The sequence below is a fragment of the Rhincodon typus genome, chromosome 23 (genome assembly GCF_021869965.1).
Source record: "Rhincodon typus isolate 14 chromosome 23, sRhiTyp1.1, whole genome shotgun sequence".
NCBI classification, from domain to species: Eukaryota; Metazoa; Chordata; class Chondrichthyes; order Orectolobiformes; family Rhincodontidae; genus Rhincodon; species Rhincodon typus.
Window position 1 is genome coordinate 23986709 of NC_063354.1, and position 19576 is coordinate 24006284.

At 41.9% G+C, this 19576-nt stretch overlaps 1 protein-coding gene across 1 annotated transcript in view; it reads left to right on the forward strand.

The window, feature by feature from the left end:
* LOC109935853 (ectonucleotide pyrophosphatase/phosphodiesterase family member 7) overlaps positions 1-19576 on the forward strand; it is a 25555-nt gene that overhangs the window by 5004 nt on the left and 975 nt on the right. The window contains exons 3-5 of the mRNA XM_048610893.1: positions 5288-5917; positions 10323-10557; positions 16122-16236. Of these exons, the coding sequence (XP_048466850.1) occupies positions 5288-5917; positions 10323-10557; positions 16122-16236 (980 nt within the window). The remainder of the gene's footprint in view (positions 1-5287; positions 5918-10322; positions 10558-16121; positions 16237-19576) is intronic.

The following is a 19576-nucleotide window of genomic DNA, read 5'->3' on the forward strand; positions in this document are numbered from 1 at the left end:
CGGGCCTAGACCCTGAAGGGTCTAGGCCCGAAACGTCAGCCTTCCTGCTCCTATGATGCTGCTTGGCCTGCTGTGCTCATCCAGCTCTACACCTTGTTATCTCAGATTTTCTAGCATCTGCAGTTCCTACTATCTCAGAAATTTAAACTTTTTTTTTAAAAAGTGGCTTGTCCTGTAAAATATAAACCGAAGTCGACACATTAAAGGGAAGACAAACTAGGTTCGTACATCATTAACAGTACAACAAAATGACATTGCAGAGCACATTTGTGAACTTTGTTAGATTTCAATTCAGAGGCGGTATAATAAAAAAATAGTCCTATTAATTTTAAAGTAGTTATGGAGTGGGACAAAACCAGTCCACAGGTTCAAGTTGTAAACTGGGGCAAGACAAATTTTGATGGAATTAGACAGGAGCTTGCAGGGGTGAATTAGGGTAATTTGTCTACAGGCAAAGGGACCTCCAGCAAGTGGGAGACCTTTAACATTGCAATAGCAAGAGTTCAAGGTCTAAACATTCCTGTAAGGGTGAAGGGCAAGGTTGGCAGGAGTAAGAAATGCTGGATGACAAGGGATATTGAGGCTTTGACCTGAAAAAAGGAGGCAGCATGGTTCAGGCAGCTGGGATCAAGGGAAATCCTGGAGGTATGTAGGGGATACTGGAGTTTACTGAAGGAGGAAATCAGGAGGGTGAAAGGGGACATGGGATAGCTTTGGCTGAGAAGATTTGGGTGAATTTCAAAGAGATTCTTTCAGTATATTAAATGAAAAAGAAATAACTAAAGGGAGAAAATACCTCTCTGGGACAAAATGGACATGTGTGGAACCATAGATGGGAGAGGACCTCAAGGAATATTTCTCCCCTGTGTTTACTGTGGAGAAAGACAAGACAACTTGAGAAAGTCGGTGGAGATATCCTGGGGACAGCCCATGTCACAGTAGAGGTGGTGTCGGACGTATTAGAATGTATGAAGGTGGATAAATCAATTGGTCCTGACCAGGTATATTCAAGAAGCTAAAGTGTGTGTGTGTGTGTGTGCGCGCGTGCGTGTGCGTGTGCGTGTGCATGTGCATGCACGCGCGCGCGCTCTGGCTGATGTATATGCGTTATCGTGAGCCACAAGTGAGGTCCCGGAAGACTGGAAGATAGTGAATGCTGTGTCCTTACTCAAGAAGGGCTGCAAAGAAAAGCCTGGGAATTATAGAGCAGTAAGCTTAACATCTGTGGTAGCTAAGTTAATTGAGAAGATTGAGGGATAAAGATATACATGCATTTGGAAAGACAGGATTTGATTAGAAGTAGTCAGCATGGCTTTGTGCGTGGGAGATCATGCCTCTCAAATTTTTTTTTTTTTTTGAAGTGACCAGGAAGGTTGATGAGGACAGGGCAGTAGATGTAGTCTATATGGGTTTCAGTAAGGCCTTGATAAGTTTCCACATGAAAGGCTGCTCTGGGAGGTCAGATCGCATGGAATCCAGGGAGAGTTGGCAAATTCGATACACAATTAGATTGAAAGTAGGAAGCAGAGGGTAATAGTGGAACAATGCTTATCAGACTGGATGCTTGAGACTAGTGGTGTGCCTCAGGGGTTGGTGCAGGGCCTATTTGCTGTTTGTTCTCCATATCAATGATTTGGATGAGAATGTACAAGGCATGATTAGTAAGTTTGTGGATGACACTAAAATAGGCAGTATTGTAGACACTGCGGAAGGTTATCAGAAATTGCAGCAGAATCACGATCAGCTGGGGAATTGGGCAAAGAAATGATAGGTGGAGTTCAATATAGATATGCATGAACTGTTGCATTTTGGAATGCCAAATCAAGGTAGGAGTTTCATGGTGAATGGTGGGGCCTTACGGACTGTAGTGGAACAGAGGGACCTTGAAGTACCGGTGCACAGTTCTCTGAAAGTGGAGTCACAGGTAGACAGGGTAGTGAAGGCGGCTTTTGGCACACTGGCCTTCGTCAGTCAGGGCATTGAGTATTCAAGTTGGGAAGTTATATTGCAGTTGTACAGGACGTTAGTGAGGCTGCACTTGGAATATTGTGTTATTAAACTGGAAAGAGTGCAGAAGAAATTTACAAGGATATTGCCAGAACTCGAGGGACTGAATTATAGGGAGAGGTTGGACAAGCTAGGACCTTTTTCTTTGTAGGGTAGCAGACTGAGGGGAGATCTTGTAGAAGTATATAAGATTATGAGAAGCATGGATAGGGTGAATGTATGCAGTCTTTTTTCCAGGGTTGGGAAATCGAGGACTAGAAGGCATCAGTTTAAACGTAAGAGGGGAAGGAATGAATGGGGACTTGAGGGGCAACTTTTTTTATTTTAACACAGTGGGTTGTGCATATGGAATGAGCTGCCAGCGGAAGTGGTTGAGACGGGTACATTAACATTTAAAATGCATTTGGACAAATACATGGATAGGAAAGGTTTAGAAGGACATAGGCCAATGTGCAGGAAAACGAGGTTAGCGTAGATGGACATTTTGGTCAGCATGAACCAGTTTGGGCTGAAGGGCCTGTCTGTGCTATAGGACTCTATAACTAATTGCTGGTTTGACTGCCAAGCTCCTGAGTGTACTGGCTTCAACATGCATGTTATGGGCAGTCACAAGCAGGTTTTGCAAAGGGAGCCTCAGACAAGTGTTTGCAAATATATATAAGGGGCCTAAAACTTGTTTTCAGGCCCTGTGTATGGGTGACCTACTTAAGAGCCATTACTAATATGATAGGTAGTGTATATCACCTGTGCGACCACCCACCATATTGATCGCTTTGGTGCCCCTCTGACAACATACCAGACTATGATGCAATTCAATTCATTTGGCATTAATTTCTTTACACGAGGCAAAATTACATACACTCAGCAGAATTAAAATTTATGAAAAATTTCTGTTGTCTGTATACATCAAAAATTTCTTTAAAAGTAAGGAAGTAGAACTTTAGAAGAGAAATAACTCAAGATAAAATTATTTAATACTCTTGGACAGCGAAACAAAGTCACCTTATGATCTTTCAGACTCAGGTGTGTACCTTCCTGATTTAACAAAAACCAAAGTTCAACTGAGTGCGGCAAGACACGTAACAAAATGTCCATAATTGTACCTAAAAACGCAAAATAAGACTCAGTACATCTTGAAAGAATAAGGGTTTTAACAACCGATGTAAATAAATGGAGGATGGAAATAACATTTTCAGTTGAGAAGGTGGACATTTTTTTCAATGTTTTAAATTACATCTTGCCTGTGGATGAGGGATCTTTTATATTGCAATTACTGCTGAAAGACCACCAGAGGTTTCAACTGTGGGATCCAATTGTTGTTTTATTGAGAGAACAGCAGCAAATGTAATGTTGGGAACACAGAATTCTATCCCCAGATAACAACGCCAAATCTTTTAGAATGCTGCTGGGGACTGGGGAATGTGTGATTAGAATTTTCATTTGCCCATGGAGAGAGGTTGAGGGGCTGATGAGAGCATTTTCTTTTTCTCTTGGCCAGTGTGCTGGTCTCCCACCATTGTCCCACCTCCAGGCAACTTTCATCAGGTTTGGTGAAGCCTGCTTGTCTGCAAGGGGCAGGTAGTCACTTAAGTCAATAAGAACAACGTTTAAGGCCAGTCTGCATTCACCAATTGGAACTTTCCATCCAGCACGTCAGGCCCTGCCCACTGAGACCCAAATGTAGCCAAAGGATAGAGGCAGCTTCCCACTGGAGGGCCAAGGAGAGGTAAATCCACCTAGGGAACACTTTCCCCAGCCTTACTCCAACCCACATAATGCTATAGGGCAGCTCAATGGCCAGTGGATGTGTCACTCATCCATAGAATCTGGCCATTACATTTACTTTGCTTTGAAAAATTTTAAAACATGCCTAAGAAACTGGAACAGGAATAGGCCATGGCTGATCTTTTCATGGCCGCAGTTCCACTTACCCACCCTCTCACCATAACCCTTAACTCCTTTACTATTTGAAATATTATCTATCTTAGCTTTAAAAACATCCAATGAGGAAGCCTCAACTACTTCAATGGGCAGGGAATTCCACAGGGTCATAACCCTTTGGGTGAAGAAGTTCCTCCTCAATTCAGTCGTAAATCTTCTCCCCCTAATTTTGAGTGTATGCCCGCTTGTTCAGCTGCCAGTAGAAACAACCTCCCTGCTTCTATCTTATCTATTCCCTTCATAATTTTGTGTGTTTCAATAAGACTCTCCCACCAACACCCCCAACCCCCATCCTTCCAAATTCCAATGAATGTAATCCCAGTCTATTCAGCCTCTCCTCATGAGCCAACTCTCATTTCTGGAATCAACCGAGTGAATCTCCTCCGTACCCCCTCCAGTGCCAGTACATCCTTTCTCGAGTAAGGAGACCAAAACTCCACATAGTACTCCAGGTGTGGCCTCACCAGCACTCTATACAGCTGCAACATAACCTCCCTGCTTTTAAACTCAATCCCTCTAGCAATGAAAGGCAAAATTCCAATTGCCTTCTTAATTACCTGTTGTACCTGCAAACCAACCTTCTGCAATTCATGCACAAGGACACCCAGGTCCCTCTGCACAGCAGCATACTGCAAATTTTCACCGTTGAAGTAATAGTCACTTTTATTGTTAATCCTACTAAAATGGATGACTTCACATTTATCAACATGCAATTCCATCTGCCAGACCTTCGCCCTCTCACTTAAACTATCTTTATCCTTCTGCGAGCTTTCAGAGTCCTCTGCACATTTTCACAAAACCTCTCAAAGATCCCCATTTCTTCCTCTTACCTACTTCAACAGCTCCCGCCACTGACCATGAGCTGCCAATGTGTCGGTACTGAAGGGCCTTCTATTATCCCTCAAACCTCAGGAGCTCACCTTCCATCCTTAATTGCTCTAGGTCCCCAGGCAAGTTCACTTACTCGGCTTTCCATCCCCATGAAAATTGCACTCTGGCTCCCAGCACCAGCACCAGCACGTGTGGGTTCCTGATCACGATTCCTCCTGATGGCAACTTCAGGATCCATAAACTAAAATCCCAGGACTCTCGCTTGAGACTTTAAATTAAAGGACAGTTCAGCTTAAAAGTTCTAAAAGATCCTTTCAGCAATTTGTCAACCAAGTGTGATATCCCGATGTTGTATTTCTGGTAGCAGCAAAAAAAATTCCTTGTCTGAAGAATTTCACGTTGCTCTTCGGACTTTTCAAGTTCAACAGTTGAATATGCTGAGAAATTGCATTACTGTAGAAAATATAAATGAATTATTCAAGTGATATTTTACCTCTTATTTCTAAAGGGTTTAAAAACAGGCTCCTTTCACTTCCCTGGCACCAAACCCTCCTATGATGGAGAAAATGTTTTCCTGAAAGAAGTAGAGCCTCAATTTTACAATTACAGCAATGAAACAGCCTGGAAAGAAAACATCGACACAGTAATGCAATGGTTCACTTCACAAGATCTGGATTTTGTTTCACTCTACTTTGGTGAACCAGACGGAGCTGGCCACAAACATGGACCTGAATCAAAACAGAGAAAAGACATGGTCCGGCAGGTAGACAGAACAGTAGGTTACTTATTGCAAAGTATTAAAAATCATGGCTTGAAATCTAAACTCAATGTCATCATCACTGCTGATCATGGAATGACTACTGTGCTGAAAGAACCCCAGGTGACAGAAATTGTGCTGAAAAGAATTGCCAACTTCTCATTCAAAGACATTGATTTTGAATTACTCGATTATGGACCAAGTGGCATGTTACTCCCTAAAGAAGGAATGATAGAAAAGGTGTACCAAGCTCTCAAAGGTGCTCATCCTCATCTAAACGTTTATAAAAAAGAAGATTTTCCAGAAAGACTTCACTATGCTAACAACGAAAGAATTCTCCCTATTGTCATGTATGGTGACCTTGGCTATGTTATTCATGGGGTGAGTACCTAAACAGAACAAATCAAGTGAGGAGGGTACTCAAAGTTTTTATTTCCTCAATACTGTGTTAATTCAGCATTAGTGTAGTTGTGTAGGTTTTTCTTGACTGGTTGATGCTCTGTAACTACGAAGCTGAAAAAAAAAGATCTTTTTTGTGGTGAGCTCTTATTGAGAAAGCTTCAGGCCAATTCACATCGAATAATCTGCTTTGAAAACTCAGCTCAGATTTTGATAGTTGCCACAAATTCCACCACATCAGTAGAGATAATCCACAATATTGTAAATGAACCAGTGGGGGAGAAAAAACATCACAGAATTCTTTACATGAAATGTCAATTTGCCCTTTCACCCAATATGAATTCATCCTTTTAAAACATTCCAGGACCCTGGATCCAGATCTGTACCATTGCCATAAATTAACAAGCTTTCCTGAGACCATATACTTCTGGTGTCCCAGTTTCATTGAAATCCATCTATTTGAATTTATTTGTCCGAGAACAATATATCAATTAAATAAGCGTCAGGGTTTGACAACTTTTCACTATTTGTTTAGAAAAAAATCATTTCAACTTCCCCTATTCTGCTCTGCTTTTCCAATGGTCTCTTGGCCTTTTGTAAATAATAAATGAAGCACATTGCAGTTCCATGTTTGACCTTAAAGTTCCAGAAAGTCAAGTGGTAAACTCTTTGTACCCTAGCGAATATCTAAAACTACAATTTTTCAAATTTTAATTAGCATGATGTCCTACTTTCAAAATAGAGTACAGATTTTTATTTTTATTAGAATAGAATTGGTCAAACAACTTCAGTGGGTCAGTGCCACTTTAACAGCAAAGAAAATAGTTATGATTTTCCTTTTATTATTCAGTCCTGGGACATGAGCACTAGCATGGCCAATATTTATTGCATGCTTTGAGAATCTGACAGTGAACCAACCTCAAACTACTGTTGCCCGTGTAGAATGTGTAGTACGTTGGTGCAAATGAGTGCTTGCTAGGCCATTTTAGAGGGCAGCTAAGAGTCAGCCATTATCCAATGATTGCTGTCGATTTGAAGTCAGATGTCGCCCATACAAAAAGATGGCAGATTTCCTACCCTAATGGTCATTACCAAACCAGATGGCCTTTAATAATCATTAAACTGCCAGACTGTTGTTAATGAGACCAGCAATTCATTCTAGATTTATTAATTAATTGAAATGAAATTTCCCCAGCTGCCATGGTGGGAGTTGAACTCATGTCCACAAAGCATTAGTCTGGACCTACAAGCCCAGTGATGTTACCAGCATGGTATCATCTCCTTAAATTGTTAACCTGTAAACAGGTTTCCCAGAAGGTGAAGCAACTCTCAGAAATAGTTTGTCAATTATTGACACATTCATCAATAGACATTGAATCTATGATTATACAACTAGAACTCTATTATTAGTGCAGATACGTATCAAAATACAAACTGTTCTGAAAAATGAATTGGGAATGGTTTGGGAAATTAATGAAATTCACCATTCAAACAATTCCCACATTGTGAAACCAATTGGTGAGGGTTATATTACAAAGGATGTAGATAGCAGAACAATGCAATAGGTTTCAGTGGTCATGACGACATTGTGGAATACACTGGGTTAACTGAACCACATTTAGAGTCTGAGAATTCTCACAGCAATTCGTCACTTGGCTTTTAACTTCTCACCGACTTTTCAGCTTAACAGAATCATAGATTCCCAAAAGTGAGAAACAGGCCATTTGGCCCATTGAGTCCACACCGCCCCTCCAAAGAGCATCCCACCCAGTCTGATTTCTTTACCAATAGGATTGGGTGACAGATCAAGGTGAAGGGGTCAGTTTGTCTTTTCCTGCTTTTCCTATATTCTTGTAAAAGACAGCATCTATTTCTCATCACAGTTCTAAACACAGTTCTTTTTTTCTGTCCTCATTATGAGCAGACAAAGCTAAGAACACGAGAAGGCATCTGATGTCAATCTAGTGTATCTCCCGAGGGAGAGAGAAACGGAGAGAGAAACAAAAAAAAGATGAAAAAAAATGAATAAGTGGTAGAGCATTGTTTCCTTGCAAACCTCCCCACAATGGGAAGGGTTTTCTGTTTTCCAGGAAAGTCAGAGACCTGTCTTTGCTGCAGGCTTCCTGGAGGTCTCTTTACACTTATACCATGGCCAAGTCAGTGTCTAAACAAAAACTAACTGCCCAAAAGCTGTTAGAAGGAAAAGCTCCTTCCAACAGGGTCATCATATCATAGAATCCCCACAGCGTGGAAACAGGCCCTTCAGCCCAACAAGCCCACACCGACCTTCAGAGCATCCCACCCAGACCCAGCCCCCTGTAACCCACCTAATCTACACATCCCTGAACACTACAGGCAATTTAGCATGGCCAATCCACCTAGCCTGCGCATTTTTGGACTGTGGGAGGAAACTGGAACACCCAGGGGAAACACACACAGATGCGGGGAGAATGTGCAAACTCCACACAGACAGTTGCCAGAGGGTGAAATCGAACCCAGGTCCCTGTTGCTGTGAGGCAGCAGTGATAACCACTGCGCCATCGTGCTGCAAATAGCAAACCAAAAAATAGCGAATTTCATTAAACTTGACACAGTGATCCATGAAAACTGGTTTGAGATTAGGCTCCATCTGTCGTGTCAGATATTTTTCCTAAGATCCTGTATAAGTACAAATGTACAAATGATCTTCAGGCACGTTTTGCAACAGTAATTTCACTATGTCAAATCAGACAGACATTTCTATTTCCTCATTTACAATGTTTATACATGCATTCTGAAAATCAAGTTTGTGGTTTATATGCTTTAGAGTGTAACATTTGATTTTAGGAATTAATGTTTTAGCTGTAAAAAGAATAGAGGCACCTGGTTGAGAAGCTGGTAAAAACAACTGATGAGAATGCAACTCCAACAAGTCTAATTTAATGCACTTGAAAGGGAGCCTGGTTTTATTCTGCAAGGTCAAAGTTAATAGTGAAACAACTTGAGCATCAAATTATCCATATCTCAGCTTGTAATGGAGACAGGGAGCCTGGGGAAAAGATCAGACTTCATTAGCAATATAAATCACTCACATGGATTATAAAAATGTTTAAAAGAAAGAGTTAGATGTAGTGCTCAGGGCTAAGAGCTAAGGGATCAAAAGGTATGGGCAGAATGTGGGAACAAGCTACTGGGTTGGATGATCAGCCACGATCATATTCAAACAAAGAGCAGGCTTAAAGGGCCAAATGGCTTTCTCCTCTTCCAATTTTCTATGTTACTATGTGTTAGAATGCAGAATGTGCAACTCACTGCCTTGGAGATTTCAGGACACTATCATAGATGAACATAAATGCATGCAGATATGAGATCATGGAATCCATGAGGGCGCAAGGAAGAGAGATATCCATTTAGGTTGAAATAGGGTGGAAAATAAACAAACATAAAAGTTCAGTAAGGAGATAGCAAGAACTGCAGAGTCAATACCCCGTGGAGCTGGAGGAACACAGCAGGTCAGGCAGCAGAGGAGCAGGAACAGGAGAGTCAACGTTTCGGGTCAGGACCCTTTATCAAGACATAACAATTTTCCTGGATGAAGGGTCTAGGCCTGAAACACAGATGCTCCTGCTCCTCTGATGCTGCCTCAACTGCTGTGTTCCTCCAGCTCCACACAGTGTAGACTCAGAACAAAAGTTCAGTAACGCATTCCTGTGATTAAGTTTAAATGTACACAGAACTAACTCCATTGTCAGGCTGCGATGTTCACAATATACATTTATGTCCAATGAAAATAGACATATCTATCAAATGTAAAATAGTTCAAATTAGTAAACACAGCATTCTCCACTTAAGAAAAAAGTCCAATGCATCCAGCTTCAAATTAAATAGAAATTGAAACAGTTCCTGGAGTCTGTTGTATAACCTCATTAACAAAGATCATCTAAATCCACTGCAGGATCAGGAACCCACTCAGCTAGAGAGTTACAGGTTCTCCAACTGCAACTTAGCAGGTAGCATTGAACACAGTACAGTAACACCAAACTGCATGTACTGCGATCAAGCTGCTAATTGTAAAACGAGTTTGCATTTCCAGTAATGGATTCTTTGGAAATAAACCATGACGTTCCTTCAGATAAAACTTCATGTTTTCTTTTGAGCAACACAGTGCGATTCCACATTGTTTGATCTAACAATTTTCCTTTAGTGCTAAAGTTCCTTCTCTTATATACTAATATTTACATTCTAATTAGAAAATAGAATTGCGTTTTTCTCAAAACATGGTGTGTTTAAGAGAGACTGATTAACCACAACTGCAATGCTTGGATTTAAAGCATCTGGATTCTGTAACATACGACATTCTCTTGAAGTCCTCTCTCATTATATTAATGTTCCTTTGTTCTTCCATCAGAGAGCCAAATTCCAGTTTAACAAAGGTGAGCATGGTTTTGATAACTCGAATATGGACATGAAAATGATTTTTCGCGCATTTGGTCCAGATTTCAAAAAGAATTATTTGGCTGAGCCATTCGAAAGTGTGAACATTTATCCACTAATGTGCGAGCTTCTCAACATCGTGCCTGAGCCAAACAATGGATCTTTGGAACTTACCAGAAGAATGTTGACCTATCAAGAAGACACCAAATGTAAGGAACAACTACAAAAGAACAAGCTCAAACATTGTCCTACAATCTTTTATTGAAACACTATGAAGTAAGGGCAAAAGCAAAGAGATAGGAGAGGTGCTAAATGAATATTTTTCGTCATTATTCACGCAGGAAAAAGACAATGTAGTCGAGGAGAATACTGAGATACAGTCTATTAGACTAGACGGGATTGAGGTTCATAAGGAGGAGGTGTTAGCAATTCTGGAAGGTGTGAAAATAGATAAGTCCCCTGGGCCGGATGGGATTTATCCTAGGATTCTCTGGGAAGCTAGAGAGGAGATTGCAGAGCCTTTGGCTTTGATCTTTATGTCATCATTGTCTTCAGGAATAGTGCCAGAAGACTGGAGACTAGCAAATGTTGTCCCCTTGTTCAAGAAGGGGAGTAGAGACAACCCTGGTAATTATAGACCAGTGAGCCTTACTTCGGTTGTGGGTAAAGTGTTGGAAACGATTATAAGAGATAGGATTTATAATCATCTAGAAAGGAATAATTTGATTAGGGATAGTCAACACGGTTTTGTGAAGGATAGGTCATGCCTCACAAACCTTACTGAGTTCTTCGAGAAGGTGACCAAACAGGTGGATGAGGGTAAAGCGGTTGATGTGGTGTATTTGGATTTCAGTAAAGCGTTTGATAAGGTTCCCCACGGTAGGCTATTGCAGAAAATACAGAGGCATGGGATCGAGGGTGATTTAGCGGTTTGGATCAGAAATTGGCTGGCTGTAAGAAGACAGAGGGTGATGATTGATGGGAAATGTTCATCCTGGAGTTCAGTTACTAGTGGTGTACCTCAAGGATCTGTTTTGGGGCCACTGCTGTTTGTCATTTTTATAAATGACCTGGATGAGGGCGTAGAAGGATGGGTTAGTAAATTTGCGGATGACACCAAAGTCGGTGGAGTTGTGGATAGTGCGGAAGAATGTTGCAGGTTACAGAGGGACATAGATAAGCTGCAGAGCTGGGCTGAGAGGTGGCAAATGGAGTTTAATGCGGAAAAGTGTGAGGTGATTCACTTTGGAAGGAGTAACAGGAATACAGAGTACTGGGCTAATGGTAAGATTCTTGGTAGTGTGGATGAGCAGAAAGATCTCGGTGTCCATGTGCATAGATCACTGAAAGTTGCCACCCAGGCTGATAACGTTGTTAAGAAGGCGTACAGTATGTTAGGTTTTATTGGTAGAGGGATTGAGTTTCGGAGCCATGAGGTCATGTTGCAGCTGTACAAAACTCTGGTGCGGCCGCACTTGGAGTATTGCATACACTTCTGGTCACCGCATTATAGGAAGGATGTGGAAGCATTGGAAAGGGTGCAGAGGAGATTTACCAGGATGTTGCCTGGTATGGAGGGAAGGTCTTATGAGGAAAGGCTGAGGGTTTTGAGGCTGTTTTCGTTAGAGAGAAGAAGTTAAGATGTGACTTGATAGAGACATACAAGATCATCAGAGGATTAGATAGGGTGGACAGTGGGAGCCTTTTTCCTCGGATGGTGATGGCTAGCACGAGGGGACGTAGCTTTAAGTTGAGGGGTGATAGATATAGGACAGATGTGAGAGGTAGGTTCTTTACTCAGAGAGTAGTAAGGGCGTGGAATGCCCTGCCTGCAAAAATAGTAGACTTGCCCACTTTAAGGGCATTTAAATGGTCATTGGATAAACATATGGATGATAATGGAATAGTTTAGGTTAGATGGGCTTCAGATTGGTTTCACAGGTCGGCGCAACAGAGGGCCGAAGGGCCTGTACTGCGCTGTAATGTTCTATGTTCTATGTTCTATGACAAAGTCAGTGTGGGACAATATGGTGTCCTGCAGATCAATTTGATATACATTTGTGGTGTTTCCATTTGGTACATTGTGCAATTTGATTTCCGAACTTCGCCTGCAACATGTATTACCTTCCCCATTTGCAAGATTTTTTTTGTTCTTAAAACACTTTCCCATACAATCTAGTGTTAGCTGGAAATGCAGATATTCTACTTTCAATTCACAGACTATTTTAAATACTGGGGTGGATATCAAAGAGGGAAAGATTATCAGTCCCCTCTCCAGCTAGACTGAAAGTCATCCCATACAATGCTTCTGGGAAATCCAGTTGCCCCACAGCAATAATACACCAGGTGACCCTAATGGATTCAGATGGGAACATCTACAACATTGGATATCAGCTCAGTTCTGAGGAAGGGTCACCAGACCCAAAACGTTAACACTGATCTTTTTCTTCACAGATGCTGCCAGACCTGCTGAGAGATACCAGCTTATCTGACTGACAGCTCTTTGGTAGCAGTGGTGCCAGAACAGGCTGCTACTGGGACTATATGCAGTCCCAAGAGAAAAAAACCTGAAGATATATACCAGCCTCTGCTAAATCTAGCAGATTTTGGGGTGGTGTGGGTGGGTAACAAATGCGAGAAATCGCATGGAGGGAGGATATAGGAGTGTAGGATATAGATTGGCCAAGAAAAATAATAAATTTGAGGATCGGGAGCAGTTTAGAATTCAGCAAAGAAGGATCAAGGGATTGATTAAGAAGGGGAAAATCGAGTATGAAAGCAAGCTTGCAGGGAACACAAGAACTGTGCTAAGAGTTTCTATAGGAATGTGAAGAGAAAGAGATTGGTAAAGACAAGTGTGGGTCCCTTCCAGACAGAAGTGGAGGAATATATAAATAGGGGACAAAGAAACAGCTGAGGAATTCAATACATACTTTGGTTCTATCTTCACAAAAGAGAACACAAAGCAGATCCCAGAATTGCTAGAGGATGCAAGATTTAGTGAGAGGGAGGAACTGAGAGAGATCAATATTAGTAAAAGAAATGGTGCTGGGCAAATGGTTGAGATTGAAGGCTGATAAATCCCCATGGCCTGTTAATCTACATTCCAGAGTACGTAAGGTAGTAGCTCTAGAAAATAGTGGATGCATTAGTGATTATCTTCCAGGATTCTGTAGACTCGGCAACAGTCCCTGCAGATTGGAGGGCAGCTAATGTCACTCCAATATTCAAAAAGGGAGGTAGAGAGAAAACAGAGAATTATAGACTGGTGAGTCTAACATCATTAGTGGAGAAAAATGTTGAATCCATTGTCAAAGGTTTTACAGCAGAGCATTTAGAAAGCAGTGGCAGGATCAGACAGTCAGCATGGATTTATGAAGGGGAAATAATGCTTGACAAAACTGTTGGAATTCTATGAATCTATATCTAGTAGGGTTGACAAGGGGATGCCAGTTGATGTGGTATACTTGGACTTTCAGAAAGTGTTTGACAAAGTCCCACACAAGAGATTAATGTGCAAGATGAAAGCACATGGGTTTGAGGAAGTGTATTGAGATGGATAGAAAACTGGTTGGCAAAGAGGAAACAAGAGTAGGAATTAATGGGTTCTTTTCAAATTGACAGGCAGTAACTACTGGGGAGCCAGAGAGATCGGTGATGGGATCCTGGCTATTCACAATATATACAAGTGATTTGGACGAGGGAACAAAACCTAACATCTCCAAGTTTGCAGATGATACCAAGTTGGGTGGGAGGGTCAACTGTGATGAGGATGCAGAGATCCTTCAGCATGATCTGGACAGGTTGGGTGAGTGGGCAAATCAATGGCAGATGCAGTATAATTTGGATACATGTGAGGTTATTCACTTTGGAAGCAAAAACAAGGCGGCAGATTACTTCCTGATGCCTGTAAATTGGGAGAGGGGAGTAGGCAGCAGGGCCTGGGCATCTTTGTGCACCACTCACTGATGGTAAACATGCAGGTGCTGCAGGCAGTAAAGGCGGCAAATGGTCTTTTGGCCTTTGTTGTGAGAGGTTCCCAACAGGAAAAGAGATGTGTTGTTGCAGTTATACAGGGCCTTGGTGAGGCCACACCTGGAATACTGTGTGAAGTTTTCTGAGGAAGGACGGTCTTGCTCTCGAGGGAGTGTAGCAAAGGTTTACCAGGCCGATTCCAGGGATGGTGGGACTGATGCATGAGAGAGGCCGACGAGGTTGGAATTATTTTCACTAGAGTTCGGACAAATGAGGGGGGATCTCATAGAGACTTAAAATTCTAATAGGATGAGACAGGGTAGATGCAGGGATGATGTCCCCAATGGTGGGAACCAGAACCAGGGGTCACAGTATGAGGATTTGGGGTAGACGATTTAGGACAGAGATGAGGAGACATTTCTTCACCCAAAGAGTGGTGAGCCTGTGGAATTCATTACCACAGGAAGTAGTTGATGCCAAAACATTGAATGTATTCAAGAGGCAAATAGATATAGCACTTGGGGTGAATGGAATCAAAGGTTAGGGGGAGAAAGCAGGATTAAGCTATTGAGTTGGATGATCAGCCACGATCATGATGAATGGTGGTACAGGCTCGAAGTTCCAAAGGGCCGAATGGCCTCCTCCTGCTCCTATCTTCTATGTTTCTATATGGGGAGTGGGGAGTTAAGGTACAACAGCTGGGATGCCAACCGCATACCCCCACACACCAACACACACACACACACACACACACACACACACACACACAAATATATATAGACAGAACTCTCCACAGGCAGTCTTCCTTATAGCAGCTCACCAGCATCCCACACAAAGCCACTGAAGTTTTAGGCAATGCCCTACCTTCTCCCACAAACCAAATAGTTTCGGCCTCCGTCCCATGAGACCTTTAACAGGCAGTTAGTTATTCACCGAAGGGCCTCTTGCCACTCTCTTCTCCTCCTCTCCCCCATCCCCCTACCGTGGAGACAGTCGGGGGGAAAGCAGCCAGCTGGCAACCCATTTGACTTTACACCTTAGCCCACTAGGAGGCATAACCTTCATCCTCATTACCAAAAGCAGCATACCTGATTGATCAGGATAATTCAGTCCATAGTTAGATCGATTATCTTCATTTCCTATGTTTGCTATTGAACCAGTCATGAAATTTATTAATTCCTTTTTGCCCTACCAAAAGATTGCAATTCAAAATCTCACAATTATCAAAACACTTTCCGAAAGGTATGGGCATACCCCAATGCACAAACAGAACATCTATGACTCTGACAATTAGCATCATGCAATGAAAGTACATCCCTAGAGAATTCTTAAAAATAAAATTGGAATTCCTAAAGTCAGTCACTGTTGCACGGTTTCCACTGTACACCTCTGAAGTGCTTCCTTTATATTTTTCTTCCATGGATATCTAACCAACAAGCTATTAGATTAGAATATATTTTCTATGCATTCACACACATTTGTGTTCATTGAACCATACAAAACTTCTGCCACATCATGATGCTTCCAGTCTCATGTTATTAAACACAGTCATTCCTCCATATCAGAGAGGGTTCCATTCCAGCAAACAATGAAATGCACAAGAGCAGAGGTCATTTAAAAAATAGGTTAAAAACATGGAATTTTCACCCTCGGATATTGAATTTTGTCATTACTTTTGTTTGGAGCCGAGAGGTGAATTCAAGATTCATTATTTTGCAGATACAGAGGATGTATTGTAACATGCCATCTTGCATTTCCAACTGCCTTCAGACCTTTTAATATTGTATTGTCTTTTCAGATCCTGACTCAACATTACTTCAGGCGGTTATAGGCTTAGGAACAGTTGTTGGTTTGATGGTTCTAATTGCTGTTATTGTTGGAACTCACGCCTTGTGCAAGCAAAGAAACAAAAGGCAAGTATCTGAAGATAATGCTTTCAAAAGGATCTTGCAAACATTATATTTTATCAGCTAAAGCATGACCCATAGACCTACATACTTTCCTGAGCACAATACCCAAATAGCTAATCCCTGATGGCACAATATTAATTATATATTGTCTTTTGAAAACCTAACCCACAAGCAGCTGCTGCATATCTCCCAAAAGGGAAAAAGATAATTTGTGACCAAGAACTTGAAAATTAATCATTTGAGACATTGTGTTAAATTCACCGTCAAGATAGAAACCTATAAAAGATTTTCATTTGCTCAAGTGAATCTTTTCTTTCAGAATACTTTGAGAGTTTCTGTTAGGGTATGCATATTTAAAGTGGTGTCATTCAGCATAGCAGAAATGATCTTAACACCTAAAATGGTGAAAAGTGTCTTCATTTGGAGTGTGAGCCATTTTCCTCACCTTTAATATCAAATTATTTCATTGGATTGGATTCATTTACTTGAACTTCAACTACACATGAAGCAGTGTAGCTAAATATTTTTCTGGTTGCAAACAGCATGATGTTGATGGCATTAAAATGTCCCTTGCAAATTACCTGCTGGAAGTGACAGAATTTTCTACTTCCCTACACAAAATAGATTAGCCACACTTTGATATCAAGTGGTGTTTCTATGCACTGCCAAAAGTAGCTTATCATCTCTCATGTGGCAAGTGAAATTTGCTGCCAGCAAGAACTCCAGCAAAGGGAGATCAGATTTTTTGCAGTTTTTTCCAAAATGATCAATAGCTGCTTCACATTTAATGCAATTTTTAAAAATATTCCTTCATGGGATGAGAATAACACTGGCTTGGCCAAGATTTAAGCACCCATTCTCAAAGGCCCTCAAGATGGTGATGAGATGCCCTCTGAATACCAGAGAAGTCTTAAGACCGAGCTCAAAGACAAACATTGGATTGGGTAGAGCTAACAACTTTAACATGAACTCTTTCCAAATTACTGCTGCAGACACCACCAGAACTTTGATCAAGTGACTAAAGGAACAGAAATCTGGTACCAAGCCAGAATGGCTTGGGGCTCAGAAAGTGATTTGCCATTGGTCCTTTTCCTTGTGCTTGTCTTTCTACATGGTACAGATCATGGCTTTCAAGGACTGTTGCAGGAACCTTGATGAGTTGCTGCAGTGCCTTTTTAAGCTGGAACACATTGCTACCGCTGTGTCAGTGAAGTGAATGGGGCACCAAAAGAGCTGATCTGTCCTGGATTGTATAAGGATCTGAAGAGTGTTCTTTGAGCTACACTCTAAAGGAATGGGGAGTCACAAACCAAATTACTTACCACAGGGTTCCCAGTCTCTGTCTACTCTGACTGCAGATGTTCAGAGTGGGAGATTCACCAACAATCACAATGACATCACTGAATGTTAGATGGGAAGAAGGTTATTACCAGCTATCATTGTGTAAGTGTAACTTCCCGTTTAGTCAGCCCAACTCAATGTCCTCCAAGTCTTGTCATGCAGAGACATGGTCTGCTTTGATTCGTTAATGAGGATGGGACTTTGTCAAGTCATCAGCAAACCTCCCCACTTTTGATCTTATGGAGGGAAGTACATTGATGAAGTAGCTGAAGGCATTTGGGTCTAGGATACTAATCTTGAGGAACTTCTGCAGTTATCTCCTGGGAGTGGGGTGATTCATCACCAACCTGGACCCATTTTCCTTAGTCCTTATCACAAGGGAGTGGAGAGATTCCTCGGAGGCCATCAGCTGCAGTTTTGTCAGAGCTTAAAACACATTGTTAACTGGTGCCTTAGTTGTCAATGGCAGTCATTTTCACCCCATTTTGAGTTCCGATCTTGTCATCCATGTTTGGACCAAGGTTGTAAAGAGGTTAGCAAATGTGTGATCTTGGTGGAACCCAAACTGTCCAGTTTCAAACTGCATAAATGCCAATTGATAGTACCATTGACAACATCTTCCATCACTATGATGAGAATGTGGACTAACTGGACAGTAATTACCCAGTTTGCACTTGTCCCACCTTTTGGAGACAGGGCATGACCAGACAATTTTCTGCATACTGCTAAGCTGCAGAAGCACAGCTTAGCAAGGGGTGCAGACAAGTCAGGCACAAATTTTCATATTCAGTTAGAATAAAAAAATGATACAGGGCAGTGGGTTTGAAGTTTGCACGAGCCTATGTTTGAATAAGAACGGAGCAATGTGCACTTTGGACAAATTATTTGAAAACTAAATGTACTTATCATTAGTAACATCTTCTCTCTGAAATTTTAAGAATACACAAAGCATGGATACATTTGCTTAGCCACCAAGATTACTAGCGATCAAGTTGGGGTGGGACCACGCAATAGAATAATACACATCTCACACTAACCATGATATTGTTACCATAACCCTGACCATCTCACACCTGGACCTGGTCACACTAGTTGCTTATGCTCCAGCATCATTTAATTGATTCTGGTCAAAACTGACAGCAATCCCATCAACCTGATCTCCAAAGGTTTTGTTCCCAGTTGGCAGTACATCACCTGGCTCCACAGAGGTCCCAATTACAGCTGCAGGAAGGGTGGAATGTCACCCCAGCGAAAAACGTTTGCTGCCAGTAATTCACAGGCCTTCAAGATGGATCCCTGACAGGGTCATGTGCAGGAATTGCCAGGAAGGGGTGAGTGGTACTACATCAAAATAAGGTCAAATGGAAAGGGGCAGAGGTGGCTTTCTGCCATCCACTCTGATGCTGAGAGTCTTCCTACCGAAGCCTGTAAGGGGCTTTCTGGATACTTTGCATATGGGAAGTATCACCCATCTACTACTGCTTGAATACTTTATAACTGTAAGTCTTCATCCCACTAAAAGCAGGGAGATGCCGGAAGGCAATGGGACCTCCATTCTGGCACCCTCCTGCCTGATCTCACATACAGCCTCCCAAAAGGTGATAGAGAATGGGGACGGAAATATTAAATTCAAATCAACACATGGATCTTTATCATCAGTGCCCCTGCCAATCTAATTTGCTGATCTTCTGTCAGCTCCCAGGTTTCTCAGCTGGGAGTCAATTACACACCGTCTCTCCTGAAGCACTCTAAGATCCCTCTAACTCATGGCTCAGTGCTTTTGTTTTGGAAAGCAGCCTTTAGTGATAGTAGGAACTGCAGGTGCTGGAAAATCTGAGATAACACGGTGTAGAGCTGGATGAACACAGCAGGCCAAGCAGCATCATAGGAGCAGGAAGGCTGACGTTTCTGATGAAGGGTCTAGGCCCGAAACGTCAGCCTTCCTGCTCCAATGCTGCTGCTTGGCCTGCTGTGTTCATCCAGCTCTACACCTTGTTATCTC